This window comes from Syngnathoides biaculeatus, chromosome 17 (assembly GCF_019802595.1).
Source record: "Syngnathoides biaculeatus isolate LvHL_M chromosome 17, ASM1980259v1, whole genome shotgun sequence".
In the NCBI taxonomy this organism is placed as follows: Eukaryota; Metazoa; Chordata; class Actinopteri; order Syngnathiformes; family Syngnathidae; genus Syngnathoides; species Syngnathoides biaculeatus.
Genome location: NC_084656.1, coordinates 6,861,483 through 6,881,876, shown reverse-complemented (window position 1 = coordinate 6,881,876; position 20,394 = coordinate 6,861,483). Strand labels below are relative to the sequence as shown.

Here is a 20,394-nt window from a genome sequence, read left to right as displayed (position 1 = left end):
AACACATTGACAAGACAAGGAGGAACACCCGGAAGGACAAGCGGCTTGGATAATGGTTGGATGGACATGAAAAACACTGAACACAGGAAAACATGAAACAAAACCTAGAATGTGACAAATTTCTCTTTGAAGGAAGCTGGATTTTCTGGTGACAGACTCACATCCTCACTTTTTTTTGTTCATTTGCACGCACTTATGAACAAACACAAGAACATAAAATTGCAGCTTTTTTCAGGAGCCACAACTTGTCCAGGCACTAGCTGAAATGACAATCATTACAGGGCATCCTTTAAGGATTTGAACTCAATCAAAGGTGACGCGGAAGGCCATCAGTGCTGACGAGCTGCCTTCTCAAGTCCCCCTTTTCCTCCTCCTGCTGATTGCAGCTATCAGTGGCTGTGTGGGCAAGATGTCGCCTGATAACACTCCTCTTTCAAATGAGTACATTTTCCACATGGACAATGAGATGTAATGTCTCTCAGTAGGTGTTATTGCAAAATGCGGCAAGGTTTGAGGACATACAGTATTGAGGTGGAAATATGCACTTTAATGTTAACTATGATTCACTGTGTGCCTTTAGCTTATATATATATCTATATATATATATATAGATATATATATATAGATATATATATACACACACACACACACATACATACATAGGTACACGTAAGTGCGGCTGCTTGTTTGTTTCTATGTGCCCTGTGATTGGATGGCAACCAGTTGAGAGTGTATCTTGCCTTTTGCCCGAAGTTAGCTAGGATAAGCTCCAGCACTCCCTTGACCCTTATGAGGATAAGTGGCTCGGAAAATGTCAACGTAAAAAGTGAAGCAGAGCCTTTACTATTCAGGTTCAGGATCCCGAGGAATAGAACCTTGTGGCATTGATCTGGGTAACAGATACCCTATCTATATTGAAGGGCGAAAACCCACCTGTTTAAAAAAAGCATGCGTGCTTCCACACCAAGTCTCCCTGTGCATTATTCATTCATTCATTTCCGTGCCGCAGTCTGGAGTCTATCTTAGATATCTATGGGCAAAAGAGAAGACACACCCTGAACTGGTTGCCAGTCAATCACAGGGTTCATACAAGCAACCAACCACTCATATTCACACCTACGGGTAATTTAGAGTCTTCATGTTTTTGGGATCTGGGAGGTAAAAAACCCACGCAAGCATGGGGAGAACATGCAAACTCCACACAGGTGAGGCCAGATTTGAACCCGGGTCCTAAGAACTGTGAGGCAGATGTGTTGATCTTTAGGTCACCATGCCACCTCCTGTGCTTCCATTTTGCGGATATTAGTAGACTGTGTGGTTTTGACACTGCCAGTACTTCCTCCTTCAGAATCTTTTCAGCTTGTAGCATTAATAACACTCCATAGTATCACATGCACAGTACATAACTTTGTCAAACCAATTCTTTTAATCCATACTTGTAACAGAAGTTTTAGTACAAACACCAATCCCGATGAAGTTGGGACGTTGTCTAGTCATCTTCTTTACTGCTTATCCTCATTAGGGATGTGTGTGCTGGAGCCTATTCCAGTTGAATCTGGGCAGGAGGCGGGGGACACCCTGAACTGGTTGCCAACCAATCACAGGGCACACATGGACAAATAACCACTCACATTCCCAATTATGGGCAGCAATTTAGTCTTTAAATAACCTACCATGCATGTTCTAACAAGTGGAAAATATGACTTGGCATTGTCTTAGTTAAAGCAGCTGTTTAATGCTCTAAAAGATACATTTTCTTGGTTAATAATTTTTATGTCACACAGCTTTATGAACAAACCTCTCTCAAGATTATGTCACATAGAAATGTAGTGCAAGGGCCTCAAAGCAGGAATTGGTTTTCCCTGAGGTTTTAGAAAGAGGAGCTTAAGGCCATAAGTAGAACAATAGAAAGTCTTGAATCTTCAGATGATGTCCGTAACACCCAGAGGTAAATGTTAATCAGCTTTAATGAAACTTTATTATTTGACTCATTTTGATATTGTTTTATTACTTAGCATTTTAAAATGATTAACTACATGGTCTTTGGACGTGGTCAGTACGAACTACGTGCATATGAATGCTATTAGCTTAGTTGACTTAGTTTGAGGTTTACCATATGGCTTTCTATACTTGTACTGCAGTTGTTCCTCCTTTTTGTGATCGATACAGCCAAATAAAAAGATTGTCTTTTCCTTGGAAAGTGTTGCAAGAGCAGTTTAGCTGTCTTTGAATCACAATATTGAATATTAGTTGATCAAAGTGTAGAAGTTGGATGCTAGTGGTGAAAGCAATGGGAAGACAGGATGCATCATCTGCCAAACTAGTCCATCCATCCCTTTTCTTAGCCGCTTATCCTCACAGGGATCGTGATGAGGGCTGGAGCCTATCCCAGCTCTAATCGGGCAAGAGGCGGGGTAAACTCTGAATTGGTTGTCAATCAATCACAGGGCACATGGAGACAGACTACAGCTGCACTCACAATCACTCCTAGAGGCAATTTAGAGTGTCCAATTAATGTATGTTTTTGAGATGTGGGAGAAACCCACACATGCACAGGGAGAACATGCAAACGCCACACAGGGAGGGCTGAGATTGAACCCGGGTCCTCAGAATTATAAGGCCCCCGTGCCGCCTCCTGCCCTAGTAAATTCTCAAATTATTTCAATAGATCATTCACCTTATCTAGAGTCAGGATGGAAACAGTACTTAGCTGACTAAACTGAATGTTTCGGTTCAATTTGATGTGGAAAAGCAAAGTGAAGAAATAAATTGGATTCCTATATATTTAGACCACCCCAGAACAGAAGGTGAGCAAAGCCAAAAGTGTATATACACTGTGCAAAATCAGAATCAGCATTATTGACCATTGGAATTTGTCTCCGGTAGTCTGTGCTGCCCTGGTACGACATTCAGAACAAAAAACAAACAAACAAGAACAAAGAACAAGAGACATTCAGTTACGAATGTGCAAGATTCAGTCTTCTTCATTTGGAACAGAGTGCGTGAACACCCCACATTATGTGAAGCTTATACAGTTTATACAAATACTGATTCATCAGCAGGATATGAGGATGTGTCCCAACAATGGCACAAGGTAGAAAATAGTAGTTTGACTTTATTGCCAGTGACAAAAAAAATTATATATATATATATATATATATATATATGTTTAGGGGAGCCTGCATTTCCGTCCTCTTCAAAGACCCCCAGCATTCAACCCCACGTGAACGCTCAACATGTTCACAGCAAGGGCAAAAAGGATGATTATGATGGTGCAGCCCATGATAATTCATGTCTCAAGCCAAAGCCAATCTTGTGTACTCAACCCTGATGAAATGTGTTAGTACTCCCAAGTGTTACGAGCAGCTAGGCACTCCTCGAATTTTCAACTGGCTTGTCAATATAATTGTTTTGTAAGAGGAACTCTGTCGATCAATGTGACAGGACACTGATCCATACCTTGCTCTCAACACTGACAAGTGAGATGGTTCTAAACTGATTGGTCTTAAAGTGTTCTTCCTTAAAGAAAATGGATGGAAGGATGGATGGATCCTATATTTCTTTATATTTTATTTCTGTACTCCCAATGATTGTGATTGTGTTCAGAAATCTCAAGCATTGCGGCCCATCGTAGTGGTCTTCATAAGAAATATTGTCAGCCTTTGACGTATTCTGTACATGCGAATGGAATTACAGGGAGGAAGCAGTTAGCTTGGGTGAGAATGTAAAGGGGAGAGAGTATATTTGTGTTCAGCGTGAACTGATGGTCCTTGTCCTTGCTTGAGTGTATTTTTTTTTCTTTCAAAAACGAGAGGCACATTAAACAGCAGCACCAATTTCCGCTTTGGCATCCCGATGATTGCCATCAAGAGTCAGCTGACGTTTTGTCCTTAACTCATCTATTAAGCATTCAAGCTCAGAGCTCTATGGTATTTGTTGTCAGGGAGGAGTGGAGGGTCTCAGCTTGGTGTTCAGGAGGGAATTTTGATTGAAGTCTCAAACAAACACAATTTTCAGTGTATGCTGTCCATATTCTTGACATTTCCACAAATGCCTGTTCTACTTGATTTTACATGGCCTTAACTGTTTAATTGTCTATTCTTTTTCTTGTGTGGGACGAATTTAACATCATTCTAGTAGGAAATGGTGATAGGAATTGAATCGATTCCTTCATTTCATGTGTTTAAGGTTGGCAAAGCTTAGGGCAGGCTGGTTCTTGTGAATGTAAGTTTAAGTGATTGAGAGATGAACACCTTTCTAGAGCGCACATCTTGGTGTGTATTGAGATGGATATTCATCAGGTTGACTGCAAAGCGGTCAGGATCCCAAAATGGTTGGTGAGTGTGCCGTGCCGCCTCACTGAGGATGAATATGGACAGCTGAGTGACTGCGGGGTAGCCCCGGTTACTAGTCATCATCTGATGACCTTGTGCTGTCTGCTGTGAAAAGTCGATCTGACAGCACGAGGCCAAAGGGTGGAGACATATATGTGGAAGTGCTCATCGAGAACCGGCGTGGACGCTTGACGGATTTTCTCTCAGTTGCCCCACATCGACAGTGTGGTTTTGTACACTTGGCGTGTCAATTAAACAACTACGGATCTGCAATTAGTCATTTGACGCGGTGGTTTTAGAGGCAGAAACATTTTTACATGGGGGATTTTTAAAGTCCAAGATAAGGACAAAATGGAAAGCTGAAGGAAGAGTTTTACTTTGTCGAGAAAATTCTAAACATGACCTGACTATACCTTCTACCTTTATTTATGAAGTTGGAGGAGGCATGTTTCATTTTCAACAGACTTGGCCTGAAATACAACAAAGATGAATTCTCTCCATTCTAAACGGGATCAGCAAGTTTGTCCAAGAAATAACCAACTGGCTGAATCTGCATCCTCAGTGACTGCTTGATTTGTCCAATAGGTGTTTGCTGACAGCATTTCAAATTAAAAGTTCTGAATGTTAGGAAAGAGATTCCTCCATAAAGGTATACAGTATTGCATTCTACAGAGTATGTCTTGTACTCAGCAGTGAAGGCAAAACTTACAGGGGGCCTAAAAGCAAGAGCAAATAACTAACTCGCCTGGCATTCTCCTTTAGAATGCAAGTTGATGAAATCACTTTGATGGAGTTTGATTTCAGATGGCAAGTGACATCAACTGTCTCAGAAAGCCTGCCAGAGTGGCAGCTCAGCAATCCACATATGAAAATGACCACTTTTGCTCTTCATATTAAAGCTCATGAATAGATTTGCATATCTCGGATCACTTGGGAATTCTCTATGGTGTTTTTTTTTTGCCAGGCATTAGGCTCCTGCAGGTCATCAGTTTTCATGAATCTTCATCATTATGTGGATTCAAAATTTTAATTGCATCTATTATCATCTGCATCCTCCTCAGAAGCATCATTATTGATTATTTCATAATCATTTCACCCTTGTTCAGCATTTCTTTTTTTTTCTGGGGGGCTGAATAGCACCGTGCTGTCGAATATGCACACACGTTGTGGTCATTACCACACAAGTTATTCATTTGCCATTCTCATTCTACTGATTATTACTCTATTCCTCTTCTTTTTTTTTCTGCATTGGCATTACTTTTGCAATCATTTGAAAGCTATCACCATCCTCATTTTCACCACCATCTTAGGGAATCTGTAGTGTGTCTTTATGAGCCGTTGTGAGTATGATTGACCTTCACCATTGACGCTGAAAGTGCCACTGCACTGATTGAATATTGTGACGTACGTGGAATTGATACAGCCGTGAGTGCAAAGCATCACAAAACCGTACAAAAAGGGGCATCAACAACAGCTAATGAATGCTCATAATGGCACCATGAAGTGCAAATCAAACCATAATTTGTTGTTTAAATCCAGAGTCTCTTGCTAAACCCAACAAGAGTGAGAATACAGTCCTGATGAATTTGATTGTAGAGAAATTCCTGGGATGTTTTTGACATACTATCCTAATTGTGTTTCTGATTACTTTCAATGACAATAAATTCATCCTATTCTCAGCCACAGCACCTGTGGAATCTACATTTCAGTCAATGTCCAATATGTTGTTTTCACAACATTTTTTTTTTTGCTGTTCGTATCCCACTGGGGCCTCCACTCCCTGAGAAGGGTTGCGTCAGGAAGGGCATCCGGCGTAAAAATTGTGCCGAACATATATGTGCGTTCATCTGAGATAACATGCTGTGGCGACCCCTAAAGGGACAAGCCGAAAGAAACTTACTGACAGTATTTTCATATCATTTTAAAATTGTAAACAAACAACTTTAAAAATATGTTGTATAAGTGTTTTATTATTATTCATGATTTTTTATTAACTCACTGTCATTATATATGTATGAATAAGTACATCACTGATTAGTTAAAAAAATAATAATAATGCACTTTCCATTAACCTTGGTGATAGCTTACAGATATGTGACTAAATTTGTGTCCCTTTGTTTCCAAATATTTTGACTTAATTCCCGTGACCCTTGTAGGATTAGCAGGAAAGATAATGGATGGATTTTGACTTAGGTTGGGCTGCGTCTTGCTGGCAAATCAGTCCAGGGTGTAATGTGCCTCACGCCCAGTCAGAGGGAGACTCCCAACTCCTCTGCGACCTTGATGGGGACAACTTTCCTATAGTGACATAGAAATTTGTCAACTGGCTTCTCGCCTTGATTTAAATTACATGATAATTAATTACACATCAAATACTTCACCTTTTGACACAGGATCATTCATTTATTCATTCATTTTCCATACTGCTTATCCTCACTGGGCTCACAGGTGTGCTGGAGCCTATCCCAGCCACCTTTAGGCAAGAGGTGGGATGCACCCTGAACTGGTCGCCAGCAAATCGCACGGTACATAAACAAACAACCATTCCTGCTCACATTCACAAATACAACAATTTAGAATCCTCAATTCACCTACGATCTATATTCTGGGATGTAAGAGTAAACAGGAATACCCGGAGAAAACTCACACAGGCACAGAGAGCAAATGAAACCCACACACAGGCGAGGCCAGATTTGTACCGGGGTCATCAGAACTTTGATGTTATGGGAAAGAGTAGTGGAGGCTAGGCTCAGGACAGAAGTAAGTATCTGCAAGAAACAGTATGGTTTCATGCCCAGAAAGAGTACCACAGATGCACTATTTGCCTTGAGGATGCTCGTGGAAAAGTATATAGAAGGTCAGAAGGAACTACATTGTGTTTTTGTAGCCCTAGAGAAAGCTTATGACAGAGTACCAAGAGAGTAACTGTGGTACTGCATGCGCAAGTTTGGTGTGGCGGAGCAATATGTTATAATAGTACAGGACATGTATGAGGGGAGCAGAACAGTGGTGAGATGTGCCCCGTAGGTGTGTCAGAAGAATTTAAGGTAGAGGTGGGACTGCATCGGGGATCCATGCTGAGCCCCTTCCAGTTTGCAATAGTAATGGATAGGCTGACAAACGAGGTTAGACTGGAATCCCCTTGGACCATAATGTTCGCAGATGATATTGTGATCTGCAATGAAAGCAGGGAACAGGTGGAGGAACAGTTGGAAAGATGGAGGTATGCACTGGAAAGGAGAGGAATGAAGATTAGCCCAAGTAAAACAGAACAGATGTGCATGAATGAAAGGGGCGGAGGAGGAAGATTGAAGCTCCAGGGAGAAGAGATAGAGAGGGTGGACGACTTCAAATACTTGGGGTCAACAATACAAAGCAATGGTGAGTGTGGTAAGGAAGTGAAGAAAGGGGTCAAAGCGGGATGGAACAGTTGGCGAAGGTGGCTGGTGTTCTATGTGACAAAAGAGTATCCACTAGGATGAAGGGCAAAGTTTATAAAACAGTGGTGAGGCCGGCCATGATGTACGGATTAGAGATTGTGGCTCCGAAGAAACAGCAGGAAGCAGAACTGGAGGTGGCAGAAATGAAGATGTTGAGGTTCTCGCTCGGAGTGACCAGGTTGGATAGGATTAGAAACGAGCTCATTAGAGGGACAGCCAAAGTTGGACGTTTAGCAGATAAGATTCGAGAGAGCAGACTTCGATGGTTTGGACATGTTCAGAGGTGAAAGAGTGAGTATATTGGTGGAAGGGTGCTGAGGATGGAGCTGCCAGGCAAAAGAGTGAGAGGAAGACCAAAGAAATGGTTGATGGATGTTGTGAGGGAGGGCATGAGGACAGTGGGTGTTCGAGAAGAAGATGCATAAGATAAACTTAGATGGAAACAGATGACACGCTGTGGTGACCCCTAACGGGACAAGCTGAAAGAAAAAGAAGAAGATCAGAACTTTGAGGCAAATGACACAACATCATTATTCAAGAAAATGATAAAGTAATTTAAAAATGTTTTTCTTAACTTATGCAAAAATCAAAATGATACTAGTTTCCTTTATTTGGTCTGTGGATTTTGGATCGAGTATTGCTCATTGTTCCATTTTCTGTCAGGTTGTCTGGGCAGGTCACCTCTCCCCTCAACCACAATTGGACTGGTGATAACAGATCTTTTAATATAACTCTCTTCAATATCAAAGGATTGGCATGGTACCAGACAGGGATATTGAGCAGGGAGCTAAGAGTTGCTCCCTTTTGGCTTGGCCCCAAATCAAAACTTATTAGACCGATAAATGACAGCTGGACTTGCATTGAAGCAAGCCTTTTTTTTTGTGCCAGTATGTCATTTATTTGTTCCCTGAACACTGGCTAAATCAGATAGTAGCAAAGCCTACCATCTGTCTGCATCTGTTGACCTACACCAGCATTGGCACGGTTGCTGTGGGCTTTGGTGGCACAGAAGCGGAGCTTTACTTCCCCTTTGAAAGAACTTATGTTTATCTTGGTCTTCAGACCACATAAACCAGAATTACAAAAGTCAGGCTGAAAGTTCTATCTCTGCATCTGGAATGTTGTTCCCTGATTAAAATGACTTTAATTTTGTGCATCTATCTTCCAACATTGTTACCACTTTAATATACGTTTTGATGTTTTATTCTTTAATATATTTAATGATTTTTACAAACGCGGGATGACACATGCAATGGCATGTTTATTGTCTACATCACTGAGGCACACACTCGTCTCTAAAGTCTTGGAAAAAAAAGACATTCTTGACTACTTCCCTGTAACCATGGCAATAGGAAGTGGACGGTATCCTGTTGTTTTTACCAGCTTCCCTCCCAAGTGTAGATGCCTGGAATTTTGCATTTAGTCTTGAAACCTGCACAACCACAAAGCCAGCGTGATCTTGTTTTCGAGGTAAGTTGTGCTTTTGTAAATTAATCCGACTAACATGAGTGACTTCCATTCCTTTTGTATTGTTTATGGTTTTCATCATCTTTTCAAACATTTCACATGCATCACTGGTTCAGAGGCATGCGCAAAAATATCAAAAGGGTAAAATATTTTTGGTAAAAATTTCCATTTTAGTTCAGAGTTGACAAAAAAATTTTCGGAAATTCTGATAGAATTGACAAGAGATTTTAAGTAGTGCTGTTTTTTTGAACACATTGATCTGCATCTTTTCAAGTGGAATAGAATAAAGCTTTAATGTCAATGTCACACGTCAGTTTGGCATCTCCAAATTTTCAGCAGTTAAATAAACATGTAGACGTGCAAACACAACTGTCAAAAGACTAAAGAACAGAATGTACCATTTTATGAAAGGGTATTCAATTACTGCACAGATTATGATCATTAAACTTTCATTGGATTGCATGTATTATGCGTGAAGGCGGTGCAGGTTGCAATTTTTGGTTCTTATGTGGAGAAGGTGAAGGGGAAATGTATTTCACGGCTTTTCCATTGGAGGGGTAATTATTTTAGATTGCAATGTTTGATCTTTGTAGGTGTTGCCTCTTACTTTAAATTTTTAACGTAATCAGTAATTTGAACTTTCTCTTTTTGAAGACCATTTGAAGGCAGCCATCACTGGCAGCATGGATTATGCCAAGTGACACCTCTGTTGGTCAAACCTTGGAGTGATGCAAGTTGAGCTGAGGTTGCCAAACAGCACTCCTGACAAGATCTTGCCCCATCCTGAGACAGCTGTGCTGGCCATCAACCAGCCAGCCAGCCTAAGTCCAAGCCGTTGTCAGATCCAAAGAAGAGATGGAGACAGCACAGCCCCCTCGGACCTGTAGCTCATCTGAAGCAGCTGGGAAATCCTGCTGGGGGTTGGATGCCGGAGTGGTGATGCTCCTGGTGACTCTAGCTGGAGCTGTCATCCTGGTACTTCTGTACAGACTATTACAAACACGACACAGGTGTGTATGAAACATTACTGTCATTACATTGCTGTTCTACTTCATGTTAAGAAAAACTGTAGGTACAATAAATTGTATCCGTACAGTCCGATCCAATGACATCCAAGAACTGCAATAGACATCCAATCATTTTCTATACTTTTCATTTTCCATGTTCTATACTTATATATCTGGTAAATGGATCCTAGCTGAGTTCTGGTAATAAGTGGAATACAACCTAGATCGGTCTCCAATCGCAGGGCACATATAGATCCAGATAACCAGTCACATTCACACTGTCACTGAGTGAGGACTGAACTCGTGACTCCTAATCAAGTCTACACTTGTTAATAAAATTGAACGCTCAAATCGGAAGGCAGATATTGCACTCATTACTTTGGCATTATGATCATGCACTTTTGAACTTTTGTGGCTTTCCGCAGGTTAAGGATGGCGAGTGCAAGACATGCACTGGAGTATTACAGCTTCTACCACACGGCCACCTACACGTTCAAACACCCATCATCATATGATAAGCTGCCGAACGGCAAAGTTCCAGACGCCGGTCAACCTGTCCAAACTGTTGCCACCGCAACATCTGTAGCCACCGCCCCGTTGCCACCCCTTCCAGCCTCAATGCCACTCCCCCTAGCACCCGCAGTACCTTCATTCAAGATGACGCCTCCACTCCTGGCTCCTCCTCTGCCCGTGATCGACACTGCCACACCAAGTCCCCACCAGCCGTGGGGTGCCTACTCAGATCTCGAAGTGTACTCTCGTATTGGAGCGTACAGACCCTCCAGGCTCTCGAGCCTTTCTAGTCATTCAAAGGTCATTCTTTTCGAACACTCATCTCTTTGACCTGGGCTGACTGTTTATCATGAAGTCTATTTTCCTTCTCCCTTCATATTGCTAATTGCTGTCAAGTACGGATGAGGGCTGTCAATCGATTCATGTTTTTAAATCAAATTAAACACACAGGAATTTTTGAGCACAGGTGCTAAGTACCATATTTTGCTTTCAGATAGTATTTTAAACTTGTGCTTTGATGAAAAGGGACTTTATTGCTGCGCTTAATCCAAATTACACATTTTTTTCTCGAAAGTCCCACCAGGGTGACCTTAGAATCAAAATTTGCCACTGAGCAAACCATTCAGGAGTCTCCTCACATATATTTGCATGACAATTGACGTGATCACTGACTTGATACCAGTCTGCACCACATTTTAGATATCCATCTGGGAGTTACGTGAGATGAGCATGTGGTCAGAATGAGTTAAGTGTGATTAATCTCAAACAATACATGGGTAATTAGTTATTAGTCATGAGTTAATGCTTTAACTTTGACAGACATTGTTACTATTATTACTATATTAGTCTTATTAATTACAATAAGAGCGAATATTGATACCAGGTATTGCATCGAGCTGATACCGGCCTCATTTCAAGATTCTGGGTATTTGTATTTGAAAAAAATATCTGACATTGAGTTACTCCTCACAAGTAAGTAGCGCCACACTCCAGGGAGACATTGGCAAATAATCATGTGCGTCATAAAAAAAGTTCTTTGTTCTCACTTTGTTGATTAAAATATGTCATCAAGTACTAGACGTCTCGTACTTGAAATATTAGTTTAAAAGAATCACTGTACTGCATCGCTTTTGTGCCACATTCCCCAAAACAACTACAGTAGTAGGACTTGACATTTAGAAGTACAATATAACAGTTAACAATATGGTACTGTAAATATTGCTGTTGATAAGACACTAATGGCCCAACTACATGATAAAATGACCGCAGGCCTACTTTACATGGAAATGTACTGTTTCCACAATATAATGAAAACAAAACAAACAAAAAAAACATTTGCTATAAATAGATATTCACTCCTAAAAATACAATAAAGATTTTGTAGGCACCACGGTGGTGCAGCTGTAGAGCATAAGCCTAACAGTTCTGAGGACCGGGTTTCAAATCCCAGCCAGTCCTGTGTGGCTCCAGAAATCCCGTGACTCTCGTGAGGATGCACGGCTCAGAAAATGGATGGATGGATAGATATTCATTTCTAGCATTGAAATTGAAAAATTGTATATGTGAACATAATGCATGTATGCATGCCTTTGTGAAGTTTCATGATTTCTTTTTAAACATGTTGAAGTGTCCCCCCATCCATTTTCTTTGCAGCTTATCCTCATGAGGACCTATCCCAGCTGTCAACGGGCAAGAGGCAGTGCACACCTTGAACTACTTGCCAGCATGTTGAAGTGTTTGTGTGAATAATAGTTTGTGTACAGAAATTACACGTGCCATTTATGAAGCCCATGCCATTGTGAGTCAACCTTTGTGAAATCGTCTAATTCTTGTCTGTTAAATGTTGTTCCCTCTCAAGCCAGCTGTGTCATGAGCAGCAAGGCTTGGCCACTGCTCTGGCCGGTGACATCTGTCGCCGCTCACAGTTGTTTCACATTGGGACTGTCATTAGACAGGCATTTAAGTTGGAGTTTTTGTCACTGGCATGTGCCAGTTCGTTGCCTTGCGTTAGTGAGTTGCATTCACTGCTTGTGGGACTCTCCACTCTACGCGTAAATTAGAGTAATCCTAGTCACAGCGATTCTGTGTCCTTTTGTTTGATCTTGTCCTGTTGAGTTGTTAGTTTGCCCCATAGTCATCGGACCTTGCTGCATGTCTTTAGGATTCCACCTAGCCTATCGTTTCTGTACCTCTGCCTTGTTGGACTGCTACACCGTGTATGACCCAGTTTCCGGAATAAACTACATTGAACATTATGCCTCTGCCTCAAAGTCCTGCATTTGGGTCCGCCCTCGTACCCGAGGTTTGTGGCAGGCTGCTAGTCAGCCTGTAGCCAACATTGGCTACTTCTTTGTCTTTGACTTTAGATGTCCCTGCACATCAGAAAACTAAATTTGTGGATATTATATTGAAAAAAAGGCTTTAACATATTAAACCAGTGAAGAAAAAGATATACTAAACAATTAGGTACTGGTTTTGTATTCAGTATTTCTATAATATTTTCAGGATTTGGGGGCTGCAAACAATAGGAATTTATATACACATATATATATATATATATATATATATATATATATATATATATATATATATATATATATATATATATATATTGTATGGGAGGACATGAGGACAGTGGGTGTTAGAGAAGATGCACGAGATAGACTTAGATGGAAAAAGATGACATGCTGTGGCGACCCCTAACGGGACAAGCCGAAAGGAAAAGAAGAAGATGGGGGTCGTTATATATAGACACATATAGACATATAGACCGCATACAATCAGTAAGACTCAAACTTGTAACATGGCCAAGACCAAAGAGCTGTCCAAAGACACCAGAGACATAATTGGACCACTCCACAGGGCTGGAAAGGGCTGCGGAGGAATTGCCAAGCAGCTTGGTGAAAAAAGGTCCACTGTTGGAGCAATCATTAGAAAATGGAAGAAGCTAAACATGACGGTCAGTCTCAATCAGAGTGGAGCCCAATGCAAGATATCACTTTGTCGGGTCTCAATGATCCTTAGAAAGGTGGGGAATCAGCACAGGACTACACGACAGGACTTGGTCAATGACCTGGAAAGACCTGGGACCACCGTTTCCAAGGTGACTGTTGGTAATACATTAAGACGTCATGGTTTGAAATCATGCATGGCACGGAAGGTTCCCCTGCTTAAACAAGCACGTCAAGGCCCATCTTAAGTTTGCCAATGACCATTTGGATGATACAAAGGAGTCATGGGAGAAAGTTTTGTGGTCAGATGAGACCAAAATGGAACTTTTTGTTCATAATTCCACTAAGCGTGTTTGGAGGAAGACGAATGATGAGTTCCATCCCAAGAACACCATCCCTACTGTGAAGCATGGGGGTGGTAGCATCATCCTTTGGGGGTGTTTTTCTGCACATGGGACAGGACGCCTGTACTGTATTAAGGAGAGAATGACCACGGCCATGTATTGTGAGATTTTGGAGAACAACCTCTTTCTCTCAGTCAGAGCATTGAAGATGGGTCGTGGCTGGGTCTTTCAACATGACAATGACCCAAAGCACACAGCCAGGAAAATCAAGGAGTGGCTCTGTAAGAAGCATATCAAGGTTCTGGCGTGCCCTAGCCATTCTCCAGACTTAAACCCAATAGAAAATCTTTGGAGGGAGCTGAAAGTCCGTGTTTCTCAGTAACAGCCCAGAAACCTGTCTGATCGAGAGAAGATCTTTGTGGAGGAGTGGGCCAAAATCCCTCCTGCAGTGTGTGCAAACCTGGTGAACAACTACAGGAAACATTTGAGCTCTGTAATTTAAACAAAGGCTACTGTACCAAATATTAACATTGGTCATTGTCCCTCTAACGGGAACAATGAAAATGTGTTGGGCATCTTGAAATATAAAAGCTCTCAATTTTCAAAAACTTATTAACAGAACCACTTCAATGAGAAAAAGTTATTCTACAAACCCAATTCCAATCAAGTTGATCATTTGCTAAAAAAAAAAAACTTTTCAGTTTAAACGTTAAGTAAGTGACTCAATTAAATATTGGTGGAATATGAGTTGCGATTTATTGTATTCTGTTTTGTTTAACACAATGTCCCAAATTCATTGGAATTGGGTTTGTAGTTTAAAAAAAATTGCAATTGCTCTCTGAGAGGCTTGTTGAGATTTTTTTTCTGTTTTGTTTTTTTACACAGAAACATGGATATAAAAAATATAAATATAAATATAAATTCATTTCCATTAGTTCCATGCATCCATTTTTTTGTCACAGTGAGCTGGGGTCCATTTCAACTGAAATCTGGCAAAATACTACCTACGACTACAAACAATGATATGGTCATAATAAGAATAAAAAAAAATATTTACATTATAGGACAGCACAGTGGATAACAAGTTAGAATGTCTCCCTCACAGTTCTTGAGGACCAGGGTTCCAATCGTGGCCCCGACTGTGGGGTTTGCATGTTCTTCCTGTTCCTGTATTGGTTTCTCCGGCCACTCTGGTGTCCTCCCATATTCCTAAAAACTTGCTTTAATTGGAGACTCTAAATTGCCACTAGGTGTGATCGTGAGTGTGAATGCTTGTTTTTTTCCAAGTGCCCTGCAAGTGGCTGGCAACCAGTTCAAGGTGTACCCCGCCTCATGCCCGTAGATAGCTGGGATAGGGTCCAACACTCCCATTACCCTTGTGAAGATAAGTGGCTCAGATGATGGATGGATGGATGGATGGATGGATGGATGGATGGATGAATTGTTTAATAAAAGGAATAAACTAAAAGGCTGACTATACTCTGGCAATCGACCTGCATTTGTTTCCATGGAGTTTGAAGGGCAACATAAATTGTGCAACTCGTGATTTTGATTTTCACAATTCTGAGGACTTGGGCTCAATCCCAGCCATCCCTGTGTGGGATTTGCAGGTTCTCCCCGTGCCTGCGTGGGTTTTCTTCGGACACTCCGGTTTCCTCCCCCATCGCAAAAATATGCAACATTAATTGAACACTCTAAATTGCCCCGCAGGTGTGATTTTGAGTGCAGCTGTTTTTCTCTATGTGCCCTGCAATTGGCTGCCCGTTGACAGCTAAGATAGTCTCCAGCACTCCAGCGACCCTTGTGAGGATAAGCGGCTAAGAAAATGGGTGGATGGATGGATGGATGGATGGATATTTTTCTATTCGCTTGGATCTTGTATGACTGGTGAAAACTGTTCTTTCACTTTGCAGTTATTTGATGCATCAGACATTTTCCCCATAAATATAGAATTAGCACCACTTACAGTGTTCATTTGTTGCCCAATTTATTTATGTCAACTGACAATGTGCATTTTGTGCATGGCACATGATTAGTAATTTACTTCTTTAATTTCCAAACGACCTGTGGAGAAAGCAAATGGTAATTGCTGCCATTGCCAGCCAAGTTGTCTACTCTGTAGGATACCACAACACCACTTTCAAACTCATGGATACAAATGTGCAATTAGCGTTGATCACTTTATCAGCCTCACGAGAACATCACGGCAGCACAAAGAAACCATATTTGAATGTGCGATCAACAAAAGTGGATGAGAGGATAAACACTTCCTCGCTAGCTCAAGTAACCAGACTACCATTGACTATCACAACAACTGATCAACAAAAAAAGCCATCATAATGAGGCGAACCACATATTTCAGAAACATCCATCCGTCAATTTTCTAAGCCACTTATCCTCACAAGGGTCATAGGAAGTGCTGGAGCCTATCCCAGCTGTCAATGCGCAGAAGGTGGGGTAGACTCTGAAATGGTTGCCAACCAATCACAGGGCACAAAGAGACGAACAGCCACACTCACGATCACACCGAGGGGCAATTTAGAGTCTCCAATTAATGTTGCATGTTTTTGGAATGTGGGAGGAAACCGGAGTGCCCGGGGAAAGCCCACGCAGGCACGGGGACAACATGCAAACTCCACACAGGCGGGTCAGGGATTAAACCCGGGACCTCAGAACTGTGAGGCCAACGCTTGACCAGCTGATCCACCATGCCGCCTATTTTGGAAATCTTCTTCTTCTTCTTCTTCTTTTCCTTTTGGCTTGTCCCGTTAGGGGTCGCCACAGCGTGTCATCTTTTGCCATCTTAGCCTATCTCCTGCATCTTCCTCTCTAACCCCAACTGCCCTCATGTCTTCCCTCACCACATCCATAAACCTTCTCTTTGGTCTTCCTCTCGCTCTTTTGCCTGGGAGCTCCATCCTCAGCATCCTTCTACCAATATACTCACTCTCTCGCCTCTGAACATGTCCAAACCATCGAAGTCTGCTCTCTCGAATCTTGTCTCCAAAGCATCCAGCTTTGGCTGTCCCTTGAATGAGCTCATTTCTAATCCTATCCAACCTGGTCACTCCGAGCGAGAACCTCAACATCTTCATTTCTGCCACCTCCAGTTCAGCTTCCTGTTGTTTCTTCAGTGCCACCGTCTCTAATCCGTACATCATGGCCGGCCTCACCACTGTTTTGTAAACTTTGCCCTTCATCCTAGCAGAGACTCTTCTGTCACATAACACACCAGACACCTTTCGCCAGCTGTTCCAACCTGCTTGGACCCGTTTCTTCACTTCCTGACCACACTCTCCATTGCTCTGTATTGTTGACCCCAAGTATTTGAAGTCGTCCACCCTCGCTATCTCTTCTCCCTGTAGCCTCACTCTTCCCCCTCTACTTTTCTCATTCACGCACATATATTCTGTTTTACTTCGGCTAATCTTCATTCCTCTCCTTTCCAGTGCATGTCTCCATCTTTCCAATTGTTCCTCTGCGTGCTCCCTGCTTTCACTGCATATGACAATATCATCTGCGAACATCATGGTCCAAGGGGATTCCAGTCTAACCTCATCTGTCAGCCTATCCATTACCACTGCAAACAGGAAGGGGCTCAGAGCTGATCCCTGATGCAGTCCCACCTCCACCTTAAATTCCTCTGTCACACCTAAGGCACACCTCACCATTGTTCTGCTGCCATCATACATGTCCTGTACTATTTTAACATACTTCTCTGCCACACCAGACTTACGCATGCAGTACCACAGTTCCTCTCTTGGTACTCTGTCATAGGCTTTCTCTAGATCCACAAAGACACAATGTAGCTCCTTCTGACCTTCTCTGTACTTTTCCACGAGCATCCTCAAGGCAAATAATGCATCTGTGGTACTCTTTCTAGGCATGAAACCATACTGTTGCTCGCAGATACTTACTTCTGTCCTGAGTCTAGCCTCCACTACTCTTTCCCATAACTTCATTGTGTGGCTCATCAACTTTATTCCTCTATAGTTCCCACAGCTCTGAACATCCCCTTTGTTCTTAAAAATGGGAACTAGAACACTTTTCCTCCATTCTTCAGGCATCTTTTCGCCCGCTAGTATTCTGTTGAATAAGTTGGTCAAAAACTCCACAGCCATCTCTCCAAATTGCTTCCATACCTCTACCGGTATGTCATCAGGACCAACTGCCTTCCCATTTTTCATCCTTTGTAATGCCTTTCTGACTTCCCCCTTAGTAATAATTTCCACTTCCTGGTCCTTCACTCTTGCCTCTTCAACTCTTCCTTCTCTGTCATTTTCTTCATTCATCAACTTCTCAAAGTATTCTTTCCATCTATTTAGCACACTACCGGCACCAGTCAACACATTTCCATCTCTATCCTTAATCACCCTAACCTTCTGCACATCCTTCCCATCTCTATCCCTCTGTCTGGCCAACCTGTAGAGATCCTTTTCTCCTTCTTTCGTGTCCAACCTGGTGTACATGTCTTCATATGCCTCTTGTTTAGCCTTTGCCACCTCTACCTTTGCCCTACGTCGCATCTCGATGTACTCCTTTCGCCTCTCCTCAGTCCTCTCAGTATCCCACTTCTTCTTCGCTAATCTTTTTCCTTGTATGACTCCCTGTATTTTGGGGTTCCACCACCAAGTCTCCTTCTCCCCTTTCCTACCAGATGACACACCAAGTACTCTCCTGCCTGTCTCTCTGATCACCTTGGCTGTCGTCGTCCAGTCTTCCGGGAGCTTCGGTTGTCCATCGAGAGCCTGTCTCACCTCTTTCCGGAAGGCCGCACAACATTCTTCCTTTCTCAGCTTCCACCACATGGTTCTCTGCTCTACCTTTGTCTTCTTAATCTTCCTACCCACCACCAGAATCATCCTACATACTACCATCCTATGCTGTCGAGCTACACTCTCCCCTACCACTACTTTACAGTCAGTAACCTCCTTCAGATTACATCGTCTGCACAAAATATAATCTACCTGCGTGGTTCTACCTCCGCTCTTGTAGGTCACTATATGCTCCTCCCTCTTCTGGAAATAAGTGTTCACTACAGCCATCTCCATCCTTTTTGCAAAGTCCACCACCATCTGCCCTTCAAAGTTCCTTTCCTGGATGCCGTACTTACCCATCACTTCTTCATCGCCCCTGTTTCCTTTACCAATATGTCCATTACAATCTGCACCAATCACAACTCTCTCGCTGTCTGGGATGCTCAGAACTACTTCATCTAGTTCCTTCCAGAATTTCTCTTTCAACTCTAGGTCACATCCTACCTGTGGTGCATAGCCGCTAACCACATTGTACATAACACCCTCAATTTCAAATTTTAGTCTCATCACTCGATCTGATACTCTTTTCACCTCCAAGACATTCTTAGCCAGCTCTTCCTTTAAAATAACCCCTACTCCATTTCTCTTCCCATCTATTCCGTGGTAGAATAATTTAAACCCTGCTCCCAAACTTCTAGCCTTACTACCTTTCCACCTGCTCTCTTGGATGCACAGAATATCAACCTTTCTCCTAATCATCATGTCAACCAACTCCTGAGCTTTTCCTGTCATAGTCCCAACATTCAAAGTCCCTACACTCAGTTGTAGGCTCTGTGCATTCCTCTTTTTCTTCTGACGCTGGATCCGGTTTCCTCCTCTTCTTTGTCTTCGACCCGCACTGGGCTTTAATTCTAACTTTGCCAGCTCCACATTTTCTATGGCAATGTTTTCAACATTTTAGGGGATCAGTGGATTAACCTGGATACTTTTTGCGAATTTGCATCAGGTGAGTGTGGTCAAATTTGGTATATATAATACACATTTTTTTCTGTGGAGTCACTTGATAGTGTAGTTGTACACACACCGGACTTTGGTGCGGGCAGCGTGGGATTGATTCCGTTTCAGTGATGGTGGCGATCTGTACCCTGCGACAGAGTGGCGACCAGTCCAGGGTGTAGTCTGACTTTCGGCCCAATTTCAGATGGGATAGGCTCCGGCACACCTGCGACTGTTGTGAAGATAAGCGGATTGGAAAATAGACAATGGCCACATTGTTTCCAACACCAAATCTGAAATTTAATGGATGCAAAAACCAGATTAGATTTCCAACCCTGGCCCAATCCAACTAACTCACTAATACTTGTGACGTTTCCTTGTCGTGGTGCAGGATGGTTGTGCGAAGTCATAACATCATTTCTGTTGACAGCGAAGTGCCGAAAGTCCCTCTACAGGGGAAATTAATTGAACATAAGCAAGAATTTAATCCATGCTCTTCACCTCCTTCAATAGGCAGAATTACTTGCAGGCAACTACACTTGGCAGTGATTGCAAAAAGTTCTGATTTGGTTGTGTTCAGCCATC

At 42.2% G+C, this 20,394-nt stretch overlaps 1 protein-coding gene across 2 annotated transcripts; it reads left to right on the top strand.

Moving 5' to 3' along the window:
• Positions 1–1,833: 1,833 nt before the first annotated feature.
• On the top strand, positions 1,834–12,999 carry LOC133490815 (uncharacterized). 2 transcript variants are annotated; one of them, XM_061801345.1, is made up of 4 exons: positions 1,834–1,948; positions 9,896–10,251; positions 10,674–11,061; positions 12,415–12,999. In XM_061801345.1, the coding sequence occupies exons 2-4, from the start codon at positions 10,097–10,099 to the stop codon at positions 12,508–12,510; spliced, it is 639 nt and encodes a 212-aa protein (XP_061657329.1). In that variant the 5' UTR covers positions 1,834–1,948; positions 9,896–10,096; the 3' UTR covers positions 12,511–12,999. The 2 variants fall into 2 exon arrangements, with proteins under 2 accessions (XP_061657329.1, XP_061657330.1); XM_061801346.1 differs by lacking the exon at positions 1,834–1,948 and adding an exon at positions 9,175–9,244.
• The last annotated feature ends 7,395 nt before the right edge of the window (positions 13,000–20,394 follow it).